The sequence below is a fragment of the Natator depressus genome, chromosome 1 (genome assembly GCF_965152275.1).
Source record: "Natator depressus isolate rNatDep1 chromosome 1, rNatDep2.hap1, whole genome shotgun sequence".
NCBI lineage: Eukaryota > Metazoa > Chordata > Testudines > Cheloniidae > Natator > Natator depressus.
Genome location: NC_134234.1, coordinates 276,551,423 through 276,571,351, shown reverse-complemented (window position 1 = coordinate 276,571,351; position 19,929 = coordinate 276,551,423). Strand labels below are relative to the sequence as shown.

At 42.3% G+C, this 19,929-nt stretch overlaps 1 protein-coding gene across 1 annotated transcript in view; it reads right to left on the bottom strand.

Annotated features, from left to right (window-relative positions):
* PAWR (pro-apoptotic WT1 regulator) overlaps positions 1 to 19,929 on the bottom strand; it is a 145,728-nt gene that overhangs the window by 28,281 nt on the left and 97,518 nt on the right. Inside the window, exon 4 of the mRNA XM_074941988.1 lies at positions 2,378 to 2,412. Coding sequence (XP_074798089.1) covers positions 2,378 to 2,412 — 35 coding nt within the window. The remainder of the gene's footprint in view (positions 1 to 2,377; positions 2,413 to 19,929) is intronic.

The following is a 19,929-nucleotide window of genomic DNA, read 5'->3' as shown; positions in this document are numbered from 1 at the left end:
TCTGTATAGCTAATTTTCGTCACTTGGGATTCTAAATGCGCTCCTTATTGCCGAAAACTGGATGAGGATTCCTCTCTGGTTCTGAAAAAATATCCTGGGCTTCAATTCGTTGAGTTAAGTCTTACTTCAGGGATTGAACTTCTTTGCCCTCTACAGAGCCCTCATGGGGAAGGATTTTCATGACGTGACCGGTAGCTGCATTTGATTTTGTCTCGGACAGTACCCAGATGTTGCAGCCTGCGTACTGAAAAGAGGTGATTATTTTCTTTTGCACGTAACAAATTCATGCTTGCAGACAAATCCTAGAATGCTTCTCCTTTGAAGATGTGATGAGCAGAAGTCACCCAGGAAAGGGTCAACGTGGATCCCTCACACAACCATGTCCAAGATCACCTAGGTAAAGGCCCTTAACAAGGTTCAAAAATCAAAAAGGAGAGACTGGCATTGTACTGAAAATGCTTCCAGTGAAAGCAGAATGGCAGATACTTGCAATGTTGAAGGGTTTTTGATTACAGGAAATCCAGAGGCAGGGTCCTGCAATTGTAAACTTTAAGATCAGCATACTGAACTTTCTTTGTCCCGTCATTTAGTGAGGCAGACTCAGTTTGTCTGGTCAAGACATGACAGTTGTCAAGAAGCACGATGCTTCCTGTCCACAAGGTTTCAAGACAAAGACTTCTCTATCAATAAAATGTGTGTTTAACTAGGAGAGGGGAATCTGCATCCACATCGCTCTGACAGGAAATAAAACCTGTAGTACTGGTTGGCCTTCTAACCAACTGAGGAGCTCCAGTTCCACTGGAGCTGAAAGTAGGGAGTCTCTCCTGTGCTCTCAATGAGTGTTCTCTGCTGGGCCCATGTAGCGTGGAAGAGGAAACTGACAGTTTGAATGCAAAGTGGACAAGAGACAAGGGTGGGAGGCTATGGACGACAACTCCGTTCATTATTCTTTGAGAAAATGAATGGCCAGGAACAAGGAAAGGCTGTAACAATGGGAAGTATTCACAGACCACATAGTACTAAGGGCTTGAACGCCACCCACTTATGTTGGTATAACTTATGTGGCTTAGGGATGTGAACAAGCCAGTCCCTTGAGTGACATAAGTTACATTGACCTAAGCGCTGGTGTTGACAGCGCTATTTCAGCAGGAAAGCTTCTTGCGGAAGTAGTTTTATTATGCTGACAGGACAGCTCTCTTCTATCGGCATAAAGCGTCTTCACCAGACGCACTACAGAGGCCCAGCGTCATCAGTGCAGCTGTGCCGCTGTAGTGCTTCTAGTGAAGACTAGCCCTAAGACTACTGAGGATGCAGAATATCAGCCACAGACATAAAAGGAAGGACGAACAATTCCATGGGGTAGTATGCCACTCCACACTAGTTGAGATACTAAGGGTTGGTTACAACTATTCTAATACAATAGCCTATGAAGACAGAAAATAAATTTGGTAGAGAGAACAAAAAGATTATCTTTACCTAATCAGGAAAAAACAAAGGCATGGCAAAGTAGCTTTTGAATAAAGGACAGTAAAAAGGGAACATTCTTTGGTTTAGTTTAAAACAAAGATCTATTGAAATAGATTTTGTTTTAGCTGACATGTCCACAGATTCTCACTAATACTTCCTAATAAACTGACTGAAACCGAGTAGTAAAGGATGGCTGTATCTATATTACTTTTAGGTTGCCAAAAATTACAAGTTATTGGATTTCTATACTCTTCCCCCACCGTACCAAACAAACTACTGAAGCACTATTCTTCTCTGAAGTACCAAGATTAGGACCACAAGACTGCCTGGCTCAAAGGCTACGAACAAGATATTAATGAATAGAGAACAGGGTTTGGGGCATATCTATCTCTAGTGGCAGGTATGTTGGTGAATAGGACAATACCAAATCAGCCCAAGGACAAACTGTCCCACAAACAGTTTGAGTGACTCAAACAAATACTGGCAATTTAAACTGACATTAGCATAGAGAGCAAGAAAACTAACTTCAAACGTTAAACCTCAGAGTGGTGGTTCACATGCAAGATTGAGAAAAACAGGTGGCTCCTACATTACTTCAGCCAAAAGCCAGCTTACCTGGTTTGGTGGAGAATGCTGTGGAGAGAATCAACTCCAGTAAAATCAGATAAAATGCTGGCTTAGTTGTTTAAAAAATGGCAAAATAATAAAAGAACTATTAAGAGATTGTTACATCTCTTACTCAGGTCCTGTGATTAAATACTAGCCCAAAAATCAGGTCATGATATTTACAGCAGAGGGAACGCCCTACTGTTGACAAATATTCCAAATGTTTAATCAACTTCATTTTGCTTTAGACAGGGTCACAATATGCAAAGAATATTATAACATGTTTAAAAACTAAGTCCCTTACCTTTTAAATCTGCTTGGAACTGTCCTAGAGGATTCCTAGAAGAAATTGAAAAAACAGAAGGAAAATATAATTTCATGCTTTTCATTAAGTACACTAATGCTTTTATGAACACTCAACCATCTCATATACAAGCAATTTACAAATACAATATACTTGCAATTTCAGATCAAGATATTCATCTAGCTTTTACATTATCCTCTCTATGACCTACTAGCCCAAAAGTAACAGCAGGTAGTAACTATGGGCTGGGGTGGGGAGAAGAAGAAAGGGCCCCACAGCAAAGGTAGAACCAAAATTCTGATGAGAAATCCAGATCCCTGCCTCATCCATGTACTGCAAAATCCAGATCCCTGCACCACTCAGCTGTTAAGGGGCAGGGTCTGAGATTGCTACAAAGACACTCTTTCTAGACCCCCAACTGGAAGTTTTTCATTTCAGCCTTTGGTTAGTAGGTGTCATAAATCTGAAGACCCTTTTACCTTCCAGAATGTTCTGGCTACTGAAAGTATAGATGTCTCTCCATTATTCTACCCTTCCTTATCAAAACTCCAATGTCTGTTTCTACTGCTGCTCCTAGGTTTATCAAAGGACAGCTGAGTGAAACTGCTATGATTCTTTAGGGCCACTATTGAAGGACAAAAGTAAAACTGACCAGTGTTTTAATTTCATTTTGTAACTGCTGATCAGCAACACTGGAGTATTCTGTCTGCAGACTCAGTGAGAGAGTACTGTGTTCATTTGCAGTCAGTTCATGCTTGCAAGATTATCTTCACATAATAAGAGCTAGAAATATTTCTAGACAATAGTTCAAATGTTGCAAAATGTATGTTTGAGCTTCAAACTTGACAGAATCAGCTTTGTACTCATCACTGGTTTGTGGATTTATTTCACTTTTAAAAAACTTCTACCTTTCTTAATACAAGCAATTAACATGTTTGCTTTTTTCACCGCTGCTATGTAATGGATGCAGGTTTTCACTAAGTGGTCTACGATGCTGCCTAGGCCTGTTTTTCTTTAGTGTTACAGTTAAATATAGAACTTGTCAATATAAGAGCTTTCTACATTTCAAGCAGTCCCAGGATTCAGAGTTTGTGTTTACTTATCTAATTTTTTCAATTAACTGAGTTTCATTTTTCTTTAATGTTCATAGTATTCAGCTTAGATCCTTTTTTTTATGACCTTGAAACTGTACTTCTTGCAACAACGCACTTCCAACTGGGTATTTTTAACTGATATTTTGGTCCATCAACCATAGCTGGGATACCTCCAGCAGAGATCAGAGTAACAGCCGTGTTAGTCTGTATTCGCAAAAAGAAAAGGAGTACTTGTGGCACCTTAGAGACTAACCAATTTATTTGAGCATAAGCTTTCGTGAGCTACAGCTCACTTCATCGGATGCATACTGTGGAAAGTGTAGAAGATCTTTTTATACACACAAAGCATGAAAAAATACCTCCCCCCACCCCACTCTCCTGCTGGTAATAGCTTATCTAAAGTGATCACTTATCTAAAGTGATCACTTTAGATAAGCTATTACCAGCAGGAGAGTGGGGTGGGGGGAGGTATTTTTTCATGCTTTGTGTGTATAAAAAGATCTTCTACACTTTCCACAGTATGCATCCGATGAAGTGAGCTGTAGCTCACGAAAGCTTATGCTCAAATAAATTGGTTAGTCTCCAAGGTGCCACAAGTACTCCTTTCCTCCAGCAGAGAGATACATTCTCTGGGTGGTGAATGGGTGTAACTTGGGGAAACCTAGAAGGTTGCAGTGAATAAGGGGCTGTGAACCAATGGTATGTAGGAGAAGGATGGCCAGACCAAAAAAAAAAAAAAAAACAGACTGACCACATTATGATTAAAAAGGCACAGATGGCACTTCTATGGACTAACATCCAACAGTGACCGAGTAATGATGAACTTCTAGCAGGAAAAATTAAGATTAAGTTAAAGTGAAAGAAAGAGATGGTGCAACTGGAGCCAAATTTGATCTTGATAAGTTAAAGGATAGCTCTGTAAGGGAGGAATACATGGTAACGCTTGCAGGGCATTTCAGGCCATTAATTTGCAATGATGAAGAAATCTCACTACGGATGGGAGGGAAAATATTTAAGGAAGCAATAAACACAGCAGAGGAAGTAACTGGAATGCATAAGCAAACAAAAACTGGACAAGGAAACAAGAATATTACAGGAAAGGTGTAAACAAGCTAAGAATGCTTGGAAAGTGAAAGTAGTAAAAGCATTATGCAAAGTGGAGAAGTCAAAGGTTGGAAAAGCAAAAGGTTTGGGAAGAAGATGCTCAAGAACTAGAGAAGGCATCAAGAAAACAAGGTGTAAACAATATACAAAAAGGTGAAATTGTGTGAAAACCCAATCAGGCCAATGATGCAAGTGGTGAAGAAGGCTGCCAGTGAATGGGCAACAAATGCCAAAGAGTTGCTGGAAACCCAGAAGGAACATTTTGACAAAGTGCTGAACCCTGCATTTCACCCAGAAGCAAGCATTCTAGACATGCAAGATAAACAGGGCAGATTGCAAGGCAGAATGAATATCAGCTCTGAACCACCATCAGATAAAGTAAGAGCAGTGAAGCAGTTAAATGGGAAAGCTGCAGGAATAAACAACATTAACAGCTAAACATCAATATCAACTGCTAAAAGCCAGTGCAACCAGTGCTATCAAAGCATAAGGAAAAAAACCAGGAGGTATCTGAGCAAGAGGAGCTATTAGACAACTGGCTAACAGCCATAGCTGTACTATCTTGAAGAAAGGAGGTTCTGATAATTCAAATAAATTATAGATATATAATGAAGAAAAACACAGATCACATGGTGGCAAAGAAAATAACGTAAGCACAACCAAGATCAGTTTGTCCTAGAGGCTGACCACTGGCTAAATGGCGGGATATTGTACACAGGGACACGAGCAGGCTGGGCTTAATAGAGGAACAAGTCATGGACAGGAATGAATGGTGATGCTGTAGTGCTCCATGTCTTCAAAGATGCTCTGGGATTAAAACAAGACCGATAGCTTACTGAATAACTATTCAGTGTTGCATTCTTTTTCTGTAATAAAAAAAACTGAGCTACCCTGAATCATTTCCCCAATTGTACTGGTTTTGGGGTTTTTTGGTTTTTTTTTGGCATGCACTGGAACAGCAGAAATGAATATAGCATTTTGTACCCTGCTGAGGGATCTTTGCCAAAAAATGATCATGCAATTATTTTTTTTATTATGCCAACTGGTAGGAGTATCCTATGATTACCCACTTAAAGATGCTGAAAAAAAAAATGTGTGTATTCAGAGAGTTTTACAGCAACCTGTTCCTCTTCAGGCTCTGTGTGGTTTTCCCTCCTCTCCTCCCCACCCCCCAGTGTGAGTAGGTAAAGTTCTAGTGGAAGTAGAATTCACCATTTCTCTTTATTATTAAAAAAAAATCATCACTTTTCTATTCTGGCATTGTAGAGAGGAAAATGGAAGAAAAGCAGAGAGTCAAGACGACATGGTTTTTTCCCCTTGTTACAGTACTTTAATAAAATACATTATGTACATTAAGAAATAGAAATACTATATGCAAGGATATAATCACGTCAATACCCATTGGCCATTCAAGATCAGAGGTTTAGAGAGGATATACATGGAAAGGCAGGACACGTTCAATCTAGTGAAAAGATGGCTGGGGTTAGACAGGGCAAGTCTACAAATATTTAATGGGATGTCCTAAAAAGAAGAGGAATCAATTATTCTTTTGGTCAAAGACAAAGCTGGTTGCAACAATAAAGAAAAATAGTTAAACTGAGGAAACATTAAGAAAAAGTTAAGCAAGGGAAAAGCTGCCTAATGAGGCTGAACAATCATTATCACTGATTATAGTAAAGAATGCAACAATACACCTACGGATTAAGGATGATCTAAAGGTCTAAGTTTATCAATGAAGCAAAAGGTAATAGATATTGTAGTTTCCGCTCTTGTAAGAAGTCTCTTCTCTAGAAGCCCTTCGCATCCTGGGTGTTAAGGGAGTAATGTCTTGAGTTTAGATAAGAGTACAAAAGTAAATTAGCCAGAGATGATAAAGAAAATTATGATCTCATTATGGAAAGATGCAAGCTAACTATTTTAACCTGACATCATGTTAGCTATTTTACAATTGACGATGGCTAGAAGTGGGACTTTTATACCATTCGAAAACTAGTATTTGACAGCTTTCAAAGAGGAAACAGTCACTTCTAGCTCTGGATGGCCACGGAAATAGAACTTTAAAATTGTGACATTAAGTTTACCAAGATTTCCCCTTACATTTCCCCTCCTCCCAGCCCTGTAGCAGTGAACTCTCAGTGGCAAAGAGTATGGCTTTATAAAAGTGGAAGGATGCAAGAAACAGTACCAATTTATTACATTACAATACGGTGTTGTATAAAGTTTCACGACTCATAAGTTAATGCAGCAATCCTATGCTCCTGCCCCCCCCCCCAAAAACCAAAAACACACACTTGTGTCCCAAACAGCATCATGTACTTCTTTAAACTATTTGCATTACTTGTAAAGCAACAAAATTCAATAAAACAAAAACAGAGGAAGTAATTTGCCACAAAAAAGTTTGTGATCTACAAGAGAAACAGAAGACAGGATTCACTGGAAATGCCACAGGAAGGGGCTAACTTGTACAAAGTTTATTATTACAGCTCACTGCTTGTGCACCTAAATATATGATCAAGCCCCATCCGCCCTGAACTTTCCTCAAGATCTTATTTCTTCATGCCCTAGTTACATTATTACACTGAGTTATTATATATAATTATTATTATTATCATCCTTGCTCTATGTTTATTGATCACTAATAATAACACCCTATAACAGGGGAAACAACAAGAGTTAAGAGATTTAAAATAGGCTGAAGTGAAGGTGAAGACTGGAAGAACCCAATTCTTCTATACATTTCAGCAAGCTTTGTTCCACTGAGGTAGCTCCAAGCTGCCATAACCCAGCAATAGTGATCACTGGAAGATTCCACAAGTACAGCGGAATCGTCAGGTGCCACACAGAGTAGAGATCATTCTAAGCCCTTTTCCTCCATATTCCAGAACAACACTTGACCACCAAATGATATTTCATTGAATAAAGCTTCATTTTATTAAAGAAAAATGATCTTTTTAATCACTTCCTCACAGTAACAAAAGATACAGATTCACTATCACATACAAGAGGGAACTCCCTCTGGAACCAAGGTCTGCACTGTCAGTACTCCGAGTTCAAGAATTACTGTCCTTCCTTGTTCTCCTCTCCTTGATCTCCATTTTTCACTTCTATTAGCCTAGCGACAGAAGAGTCAAAATGAACATGGATCTAATATTCAGCAATTCCACAGAATGCCACTCTGCCCCATCTTATTTTTAATCTAGAGAGTGGCCTATATAAATATTTATATATGGGGGACCAGAAGGCTCAGGAAATGGAATATGGGACATAGCACTTTTCAGCCTTCAACCACTAGTCAAAATATGGGCCAAATCAATAGTGTGTGAAGAGATGGCTGTTTGCTACCTTATGTGAAAGGAATTTGGTGATCTCAGTCTAACTCCCCAGAACATCAGTCCATGTTATTAAAAAACCCAGCACCATGATTGACACTAACTAGTATCCTATAACAGTCTCAAAAGAGGCAAAGAACCGAATCAGTACATACGAGCAGTTATTCTCTCGCTTCTACAAGAGGTAGATATGCTGGAGGATATGGATAGGGTCCAGAGTGACCTAGACAAATTGGAGAATTGGGCCAAAAGAAATCTGATGAGGTTCAACAAGGACGTGTGCAGAGTCCTGCACTTAGGAGGGAAGAATCCCATGCACTGCTAAAGGCTGGGGACAGTTCTGTAGAAAGACCTGGGGATTACAGTGGATGAGAAGCTGGATATGAGTCAACAGCGTGCCCTTGTTACTAAGAAGGCTAACGGCATATTGGGCTGCATTAGTAGGAGCATTGCCAGTGATTATTCCCCTCTATCGCCACTGGTGAGGCCACATCTGGAGTCTTGCATCCAGTTTTGGGCCGCCCACTACAGAAAGGTTGTGGACAAATTGGATAGAGGCTATGAGGAGAGACTTATGAGGAGAGGCGGAGGGAACAGGGCTTATTTAGTCCGCAGAAGAAGAGAAGAGTGAGGGGGGATCTGATAGCAGCCTTCAACTACCTGAAGGGGGGTTCCAAAGAGAATGGAGCTAGGCTGTTCTCAATGGTGGCAGATGACAGAACAAGAAGCAATGGTCTCAAGCTGAGCTAGGTTGGATATTAGGAAAAACTATTTCACTAGGAGGGCAGTAAAGCACTGGAATGGGTTACCTAGGAAGGTGGTGGAATCTCAATCCTTGGAGGTTTTTACGGTTCAGTTTGTCAAAGCCCTGGCTGGGATGATTTAGTTGGGGTTGGTCCTGCTTTGAGCAGTGGGTTGGACTAGATGACCTCCTAAGGTCTCTTCCAACCCTAATCTTCTATGATCGGTGACAACTAGGGGTGTGCAGTCGGAGGGGGTTTTATTTCTGTATTGAAGCAGGTTGTCTCTGGGTATTTGGCCCATTCCATGATGCAATCTACTTCTCTGGTGGAGTGCCCTTGTTTGGTGAAGGCAGTTTTGAGTGTGCTAAGGTGTATATCCCTGACTTTCTCCTCAGAACATATTCTATAGTATCTGAGTACCGGGTTGCAGATAGATTTCTTGGTGTGTTTGGGGTGGTTACTGGATCTATGAAGGTAGGTGTGCTGATTTGTGGGCTTCTTGTATATAGTTATTCATAGGCTTCCATTGTTGAAACTGACTGTGGTGTCCAGAAAGTTGATGTTAGTATAGGAGTGTTCCAGGGAGTTTAAAGGACAGGTGGTGGTGGTTGAAGTTGTAATGGAAATCTATGAGGGAGTTTAAGTCATCTGTCTAGAAGATGAAAATATCATCCATGTATCGCAGGTATTTCGTTGGTTTCCTGGTGCATTCGTCCAGAAATTCTTCTTCAAAGTTGGTGTATTGAGGAGCCATCCTAGTACCAATGGCTGTTCTCATGGTTTGGACAAAGTATTTGTTGTTAAATGTAAAACTGTTATGGTGAGGAAGAAATGGATGAGTTTGGTGATGTATTTGGGGTGGCTATCTGAGGGTTATCCATTGTCTTATAAATATTTGAGGCAGGCAGCTATGCTGTCATTGTGAGGGATGTTGGTGTAGACAGAAATGAAAACCCTGGTGGCAAAGATGGTGTTCTGAGGGAGGTTGTTAATGTCATGGAGTTTGTGGGGCAAGTGGGTTGTGTCCTGGAGGAAGCTGGTCCTTTGTGTGGTCTTCTGTTTGAGGATGGTTTCTACGAGTCCCGATATTACTTCAGTAAGAGCGCCATGGCCAGATATGATGGGTCTGCCTAGGTTCCCTTGTTTGTACATCTTTGGAAGCATGTAGAAGGGCCCTGGAGTAGGTTCATGGGGCATGAGTTTATAAAGTTTCTCTTGGAGTTGTCTGAGAAAGGATTTGATTATACCCAGAAATTTAGGATAAACTATCGTAAGAGATCTTCTTTGAGTTCTTTATAGTAGGTGGTGTCATAGAGTTGTCAGTTGGCCCCCTTAACATAGTCATCATAGTTGAGGATGGTGCCCCTTTTGTCTGCAGGTTTGATCACTATCTGGTGATTAGATGTCAGGGACTGTATAGCTGTCCCCTCAGCAGTGGATAGACTGTGGTAGATGTGATCTTTGTTAAGGATTTCACAGTTTGTTTTTTTTTCCCCTGACACAAACAATCAATGTAACGATCAAGAGCATGGTTTCGTCTGCTCTGTGATGTCCTGTCAGATGAGGTACAGTAAGTGGTTCCTCAGTTTTTCTAAAGTCCATCTGCAGAGCTGTTCATCATATTCGGAGCTACGTATAGTGGTTAGAAAATTTGGCAGTGGTATTAAGATAACCAGTTTTGGAGGAAGGCAAAGATAGAAAAAGGGAAATAATCAGGAGCACAAGAACGTCAAGCTAGGTATATTTTTTCTACAAATGGCAAGTATTTCAACACTGGAAAAGCAATTAACAGAGCATTAATCAACCAGTGTGCTGTGTAACCGATGCCTCTGCAGTGGTTGTTTTTTAAACAAGCTATCAAACACAGAGATCGAGTTTATAAACGGATAAATACAAAAAACCCCATGAATTAGTATTCCGATCAGCAAAATTGCCTTGCAGACTTGGTAAAGTTTGGCTTATGTTATTTTGGCATTTTTATAACAAACACACAGTTTAAAGTAAAATATTCTTTTGGGTCTCAGTGCAAGCAGCAGAACAGAACTGTGATGCCAAAAGCTGTGTTTTTGTGCTGTCATTCTATTTTGAAAGATTATTAGACTATGCATTAGTTATCCAAAAGACATTTGGAAGACACAAATACATGCACTTTTATAATAAACTGCATTATGTATCTGTTAAGACAAAATGGGTCTCTCTCAACTTTTCCAAGACATATTAGTTTAAGCAAAACATTTGTTTCTCGCCTGAGGAAATTAGAAAGAAAGGAAAGGGAAGGGAAGGGAAATGAAATACAAATGATTGTGAAAAACTGCAAACTCCTTTTAGGCGGCAAAATCTTTGGGGAAGAACAGTGACTTCATCTGTGTCTTGTCTTCAAAGTACATAGTACCCATGTTTAATAGATAAGAATAGCACAATGTACCTCTGGTTTATAGCCTTTTTAGTGTGACATCCTCCTGGAAGTTTTGAACTTTGTTTTGATTATATGAATATTTAAAACACTGAGTGAATTGGTAAAATAATGCATTCTGTTTCAAGAGCTGCAAAGACAAAATAACTCATTTAAGAGTCTCAGGAAGACCGCCCTGCAGAAAGTTGGACTGGAAATAGTTTGAGTGTCAGAGAAAGTCTGAGTGCAAGCAAACAAGCAATAAACAAACAAATAAATAAATGGACGGCACAGAAGCTGGCAGAGAGAAGAGATGAATGTATGAAGTCATTAGTAATACGAACACTGATTTCTTTTATAGTGGGAAAATATTTTCAGAGATAGATTCTGTATTTAAGAAGTGAGGTTGTAGTTAAGTACAGTATTGGTGCAAAAATGTTTAAAAGTAACTTCAAAGGCATGCCTTTCACCTCTTGCACTTTATTGCGACAGCTTTCAACCATAAATGTTACGGTTAGCAATTCATGTAATTTAAGACTGTTTCCTCTCTTTCCCCATCTAAACAATTCAGATTAACTTTCCTTCTGGCTACTGGTTATTTCACTTGGGCCACATGTAGTTTACAAAAAATCTGGATGCGCTCAACAACATGTTAGCCAACAAGTTTGAACTAACAGAGTTGTTCGGTGTTAGCCACAACTAGCTTACAAAAGATCTGTTAAACCTCAGACATACTAGTATTCAAAAACCATGTTAGTTAAAATGCATTAGTTAAAACTTTTTAAAAACATGATTTTCTTAGGTTAGTCGATTCCTGTTTGTACATCAGAATGTTCACCTTCAAGCACTATTCCAATTTTTAAAAAATTTGTTACAAGCCACTGCTATTAAAGTAGACTGTATTGCCTGCGTACAACCATACTATTGACATGCACTAGTAACCTGTGGGTATGTGTACATTACAATTAAAAACTCACAGCTGACCCATGTCAATGACTTAGGCTTGCGGTGCTTGGGCTAGGGGGCAGTTTAATGGCAGTGCAGACTTTCAGGCTCAGACCATAGCCCAAACTCTGGGACCCTTCGACATCACAGAATCTTAGAGCAAAGGCTCTAGCCCGAGCCTGAACATCTACCCCGCAAATAAACCGCCACTGAGCCCAAGTCACCTGGCATGGGCCAACCGTGGGTTTTTTAATTGCAGTGTAGATATACCAGGGATCAGCAACCTTTGGCACGTGGCCTGCTACGGTAAGCCCCCTGGTGGGCCAGGCCAGGCCAGTTTGTATACCTGCCGCATCCACAGGTTCAGCCAATCGCAGCTCCCACTGGCCGCGGTTCGCTGCTCCAGGCCATTGGGGGCTGCGGGAAGCAGCGGCCAGCACATCCCTCGGCCCGTGCCGCTTCCCGCAGCCCCATTGCCCTGGAACAGCCAACTGCGGCCAGTGGGAGCCGTGATCGGCCGAACCTGCGGATGTGGCAGGTAAAACAAACCTGCCCGGCCCTCCAGGGGACTTACCCTAGCAGGCCACGTGCCAAAGGTTGCCGATCCCTGAGATATACCCTCAGTGTCTATCCCCTAACAGGCTCAAACTACAGCTCCATCAGCTTTTTAAACACAAATTTAAAGTCCCAAGATGCAGGAGAGAGGACACATGAAAAAGTGGGAAAATAGATCCCAACCCTTTCAAGAATTTCAGAATGATAGGATGTAAGAGACTGAAGACCCCCAAGACTGCAGGACAATATACAAGTAACTGCAAGAATAACTGTAACCCGAACTAAACTAAATAATCAGTAATATTTACATAATTGCCTGCAATTTTGATTAAGACTACCATACTTGTTGAAAACTCAATGAAAATGTTTTCCATTTTAAGACATAGGCTTTCTTTGTTGAAGACTAACAATTGTCCAAGTAAATCCTGCTTAAATTCTCTGGAATAGTCTAAGCTCCCCCCCCCCCGCCCCAGTAAAGACAATGTGTGTTTTTTTACATCTAGACAGTGCTGGTAGAGACATGGCACTGGTAGATTTAAACCTCTGTGTAGCTAGAGGAGGTCTATACCCCACAACTGGGATGTACCTTGACTACGTCTACCACTGTCTTGTATGATTTTATATCAAAATATCTATTAAAAAGGATTACATGAATGGTGAATAGACAGCCCGTCAGAAAATTGCCACAACACTCCAGATCACCAAGCTAAGGAAGACCTTGAAGGGTCTCACTGATCAACATATTTGGAGTCAGGAAGCAATTTTCTCCTTGGTCAGATTGGCTGAGACCATGGGTGGGTGGGTGGGGTTTTTTGTTTGTTTTGCCTTCCTCTGCAGCATGGGGCAAGGCCACTTGCAGGTTTAAACTAGTGTAAATGATGAATTCTCTGTAACTTCAAGTCTTTAAACCATGATTTGAAGACTTCAGTAACAAAGCCAGAGGTTAGTGGTCTATTTCAGGGGTGGGTGAGGTTCTGAGACGTGTAACGTACAGGTGGTCAGACTAGATGATCACGATGGTCCCTTCTGACAAAGTTTATGAGACACACTCATCCCAACTCTATGATTAGACCCCGAAGAAACCGTATCTGAGCTGGAGATTCTGATGCGAGGGCTAGGGAGGTTCAAATCCCAAAACTGATGTGCTCAAATAGAAAATAAACTACTATGAAAAGTTACATCCAATCTTATCACTCTTTGAAGCAGACTTATTTAGAAGGAAAGTGTATATAAAAACAAAATCTTGACTCCAATATAGTTGACAGTTATTTATCAGGAATGCAGGATCTCTCCTGGCTCTAGAGCAAGACTGGGAACACTGTGTTCTCTGTCATAATTGTGCCAACTGGGATTTTCTTTATTTGTGAAAAACTGCTGTAAGGTATGAATCCTTTGAGGCTATTTCTCTGAACACTGCATTTTCAACTCAGATTGCTCATAAGCATGCTGTCTTGGCTGTGGCCCTCTGTTCCTAGCAAAGGCACTATGTAGCTTGCAGTAAGCTGGACTTAAATTTTGTGATGAAGTCCATGGGATCTGCAGAACTTAAGCATGGCAAAATACAAATATCTACCAAAGGTTTATTTAACCTTAGGGAATTGCAGAGAAAGATGATGCAGAGAGAGTACCAGAACCCTAGAACAAATAGCTATGGGAGTAGTGAGGAGGCCAAAGAAGTACCCCCTCTACTTCCCCTACCTTAAGAGAACTGTTCTCTTAGTTATAGTGTCATAGAAATCCCACCTACAGTTGATTCCAACCCCCATCCCAACCATGTGAAGATTTCTGGAGGGAATTTTCACACAAAAAACACTGAAGTTGTTTTACACAGTAAAGCTTTCACAAGTTGCAAGCTATACTTGCAGCTTCCATCCTGCCTCCTCCTGTTCACACCATGATCCCGTGAAACTGAGTAGTGGTATTTATGCTGTTTTCATCACATTCCCATTGCTCCATCTATGCCAATGTAACTGTAAAATTTCCAAACCCTTCTGCAGACAGAGGAACCCCACCCTCAGTAATAAACTCCCCATAAGATTTTATATTCAGATTTCCAAAATTACTCTGTTAAATATTTTTTCTGTTAAGGATTTTCTAGAGATTTCAAAATTTCAAGAATCTTTATTCATCAAGTAATGTCCCTCTTATAAGTAGCCATCCTAAAAAAGTAAGTTTTATTTTTTGGAACTGTTAGATGGTGATTACCCCATACATTCTTATTAATCAACTAAAATAAATTTAAAAAGGAATCTGCTAAAATCAAATAAAAATAAAAGCTGACCGATTGTAATTGAATAGCTCGACAAAAATTTTTCACATTTTGATCTTCCTTTGATTTGCACACTGTCAAGGCTGGAACCAAGACAATTTAAAAGAGCGTTCTGTAATGTATACTTTTTTTGGTTAAACATGGCTAACAGGATTGGCAAAGATTAGACCACACACACACACACACACACACACACACACACACACTTTTATTCCTAGGATTAACACTCAATTGTTAATATTTACATATTGTAGACCCCCGAAGTCCCTATTAGGATCAAGACTCCACTGTACTTGACACGCACAAAACACATGAAGACATGGAGAGTATACATTCTAAGACAAGAGTTATGAGATTTTTGGAGGATGGGGTCAGGGGAAGATACAAACAAATACATACAAGTTTTATATATACACACACACACCCCCACCTTAATAAATCTGCAAATGGCAAAAGTAATATGCCCACTACTCCCAAGCTCTGGATATTTGGCCAACTGCTTTGAGGCATTGTGGCAGATATCAGGGTTGCCAACTTTCTAATCGCAGAAAAAACCGAACACTCTTGCCCTGCCCCTGCCCCTTTCCTGAGGCCTCACTCCATCCCCCCCTGCTCTGCCGCTCGCTCTCCCCCACCCTGGCTCACTCGCTCATTTTCACTGGGCTGGGGCAGGCGGTTGAGGTGTGGAAGGTGGTGAGGGCTCTGGGGTGGGGCCGGGGGCCTCAGGGTGCAGGAGGGGGCTCCGGGCTGGGGCTGCGGGCATTGGGCTGGGGGTGTGGATTCTAGGATGGGGCCGGAAATGATGGGTGCAGGAGGGGGCTCCAGGAGGAAGTTTGGGTGCGGGCTCCGGGCAGTGCTTACCTCAGGCGGCTCCCGGAAGCGGCAATGTGTCCCTCTGGTTCCTAGGCAGAGGGGCAGTCAGGGAGGCTCTGCGCGCTGCCACCACCCACAGACTCCTCTCCCGTAGCTCCCACTCACAGTACTGGGAGAAGCATTTGCTGTCCACCGAAGTGTGTACAACCCTGGTTGTCAGCAGTGTACCTGACTTATCTAATGTCAGATACACCAGGTTCACAGTTTTACAGCTTCTATACAGAGAGAGGTGGATCGCGCTCCTGTTAGTTGACATAGAATACCTCAGACACGCTGTCTGACATCACCTAGTGCATCAGCCTGCTCAGTTCCTGATGGTTCATGTGGTTTCTGTATTCCCATGTCAACCTTGAGCCCTGTGTGGTATGATTTTCCAGATGGGCACCCTAGCCAAACATTGAGGCTTCTATAATCAAGGTTTTATGTGGTGAGGATGGACCAAATGGGACTCCCATACACATCTGGTCCTTGTTCTCCCACAGACCAGGGAGGCTCACAATTTGGGAGGGAGGGAGCCTAACTTGCTCCTACTGTCTCTGCTGGTTGACTAAACTGAGTGAAGCCAGGCCAGCAGGCAACAAAGTCAGTCTCAATAAAAGGGTTATGCAACTGCAGGATGCCATGTGATCCATGTGGATGAGACAGGAGTGAACCCCAGCCTCAGTTGCGCAGTAAGTTCTTTTACGGTCTATAACCTATCCTGTGGGAGATACACTTTAGGGATGACCATGGATTCAATCCCTGCCACAGGCAGAGTTGGCATCAACGTGGACTTTGTGTTTATCCTAGTGACTGCAGGAGGCTGGTCAAGTCTGTGGTGGTTAATGTTTCTTGGTAGGATTCTCCCATCAGTAGTTAGTGGTCTAGCTGGGGGGAAACGGATAACCCTAGGCGTCAGAAATGAGCTGCCAGAACTGATAAAACTTTGGTCAATACCTTTGGCAGTTGCTAAAGGAAGCACTTTGTACTGGAAGTGGTCATTTTTTATAGTAAACTTCTGAGAGAGAAGTGAATGGCTATATGGAAGTAGGTATCCTTTATACTGAGAGCTGTGAACCAGACCCCTCTGATCAATTAGGGGATAGCTGATGCCAAAGTAACCATTCTGAATCTCAATTTGCAGATGAAGATATTGAGTTGCCTGAGGTCTAAGATGGGCATCCATCCCCCTTTCTTCTTTGGTATGAGGAAGCATTCTGAGTACAACCGTTTCTCTCAGGCGTTGAAGAACTAGCTCTATGGCTCCTTGAAGGAGGAAGTCTACCTCTTGAGCAAGCATCCTCTCCTAGAAAAGGAATGAGAACTTGATGGTATAACCTGATTGTACTATACAGAGGACCCATCTGTCTTCTGTCATGGCCTGAAAAGCTAGGCAATCTCCAAACTGAGATCAGTGGAGACTTGTTTGATGGAAGTAGCATCTGGGTTTGTTCACAATTCTGGAAGCTCCCATCAGAATTATTTCTTGACTGACGGTTAAGAACAGAAAGATGAAGGAAGAGTATTCTGTTTAGCATGCTGCAGCTTGTGTCTCTTTCAGGGAGGTTCAGATGCCCTTTGGTGGTAAAAACATTAGGGTACTGTATGAGGTCTACAGGATAGAGTTTTGTGGTGCTTCCACTTTGGTGCCAGAGTGCAGATCCCCAGGGAGCAGAGTACTGCCCTTGAGTTCAAGAGCAAGGATTTGTCTCTTTTGTCACTGAAAAGATTCCTACCTTTGAAGGACAAATATACCACTGTCGATTGTACTTCAAGGGAACCCCAAAGAGTGAAGCCACAATGCACTGTGTATAATCCTTATAGCTGTAGCCATGGCTTGTGAAGCTGTGTTGGCTACATCTACAGAAGATTGCAGGGATGATCTGGCTATCAGCTTTCCCTCCTCCATCTTGCCTGGTGTTGTCTGCTCCTTTTACTCGCAGTCTGAAGACTAAGGATTTTGGGGCTGGGTGCGTTAATAGAAATTCTGCTCCCTTACCTTGCACACAATACATTTTCTTGAGTCTTTTGGAAGTAGGGGGCTCAGATGACCAAAATGTGCCAAATGAGCTTTGTCGGCTCCACAGTGGCTTTGTTGATTGGGAGCACAACCTTTCTTGGCTCTGTGCTTCGCAGGATGTCACAGCGTTCATGAATTTCTTGTACCTACTCTAATGGTACTTGCAGAGCGTCAACTATTCTTTTCAGTAAGTCTGGAAACTGCTCAAAACATCAGGTGGAGAAGATGGTGCCATAGCCTCGCCTGGCCACAATGCTGCTGCTGCTGTCTGGACTGGCAGTATCAGTGGATCCGATTCCAATTCCTTTTCTTCTGTTGGCAGAGAAGAGAAAATGGTTTCTTCTCCTGGTGGAGATGGTTGGCATCAATCGAGGTGTGATTGAACTAGCTCAGGGTACTGTGCGCATATGTCCCACACAGTCTCCAGTAAGGTCAGTGTGATGGTTTGTACTTCGGTAAAGGGAAGTCCCCAAGGCACGGTGTACCACCAGTCCTGGATAGGGTAAACCTGCCTAGGCAATTGAGAAGTGGGCCCAGGGGTTCCAGACCCCCTATCTGGGTTATTCTCATCTTTGAGAAGGGAAGGATATAGCTCTTCCTCAGCATCTAACTCTGAGGATGAGAACATGGGATCCATTTATCATGGTGAGACCACTGGAACCATGAACAAGGACGTTTTGCAGCTAGTAGAAGGGATTGGAGAGTGGCTCCTCTGGTTGCTCCATCCTGGTACCAATGAAGTCAAAATCTCTCTCATGAAGATGAGGTGTAAAGCAGGAGGAGACTCTGGGTCAGGAAAGATAATATAGTCCTCTAGACTTGTAAAGCTGTCCTTACATGTGGAATGTTTGTATGCACCCTGCAGACCAATGTAGCAGGGGGCTTTACTTCCTTGCTGACCCACAGAAGAGCCATTGGATGCTTGTCTCTTGCTGGTGTCAATCAACTGCAGGAGATGCTTATGTTTAGTTGGTGCTGGTAATGATCCTGACCCCACCCATACTGTTGGTATAGTCTTTCTCTTCTGAGCCGGTGGATCCACTGCAGGCTCTTTGCAATTTTCTGAGGATCTAAGTGCTTCTCCCAACTTGGAAGGCATCAGGGAAGAGGTCCTCTTGGAAGACCATTTCAATGGGATTCCCTCAGAAGGCATACAAGAAGGCTTTCTGCTCTTGTGCAGAGCACTGGAGAAGGAGTCTGTCTGCTCCTGCCTACCCCTACATCTAATGTTCAACTGGACAACGCACTCCTTCTTTTGGCCGCTATACCGGGGGGGAGGAGAGAGGGTCTGCTTGGCCTCTGTCAGACTGCAGCCTCGCTGCACACTCCACAAGGTGTTTTCTAAGTCTGTTCTCCTGTGCCTGTTTTGTTTGGCTCATAAAGGAGTGGGAACTGGAGAGACCGCTTTTAAAGCCTGGGATTTTGGGCATACCACCATGGGGAATATCCTCCCCCCACCCAAGCCTTAACAAGCTAATACACATTAAAAATGACACTAAGTTGTTCTAAAAGTGATAAAAACATATGATATTTACAGGAATGCTGCTGAATAAGCTTCAGTGACACTAAAGAAGTTCTGTCTCAGACCATCTGGTGGTAAGAAGGAACTGAGAAGGAGAGATGGCTGGTCTGCACTACCCATTATGTCCTTGGTTTAGAGCAGGACATGGTAGACACTAATGCACAGTGGAACACCCATAGGGACCAGCATTCGAAGGAGAATCCTGGACTCTACAGAGGAATCTGACATAAGCCCAGACAACCATCCAAAAGTAATGAGGAAACTAAGGCAGGGACAAGAGTGTACATTTTTCCCTTAAACAAGTGAAGAGTAATTTGTGTTTAGAACGCTTTGCAAAGCTTACCTTGTCTGTTTCCGTCACCCATCACATGCCCCTGAAGAGTTAAACGGTAAACTCAAAGTACCCACAAGGTGGAACTGAGGGAGAGGGTGTGCTAAGCTACTGAGGAGTCAGCAACCTGATCTGTGTGGTCCCATTTTCATGAAGGGGTACCAGACAGGGACCTCATTCCCAGAAAGCGTTCCTGGAAGCCAATGTGGAGAGTGTGTGCCGCAGCCTGCCCAGTGTAAGGGAAGCTACTGGTTCACTGAGTGGGACCCAAAACACAGCAGCCTGATGTCAGGTTAAGCTCCCACTGCCAGACAGTCCTGTGTGAGCTTCCCTGAAAATGGTGCTACCAGGGGACAGATGAGGAGCACGTCCAAGGGAACAGGAATAAAAAAAGGA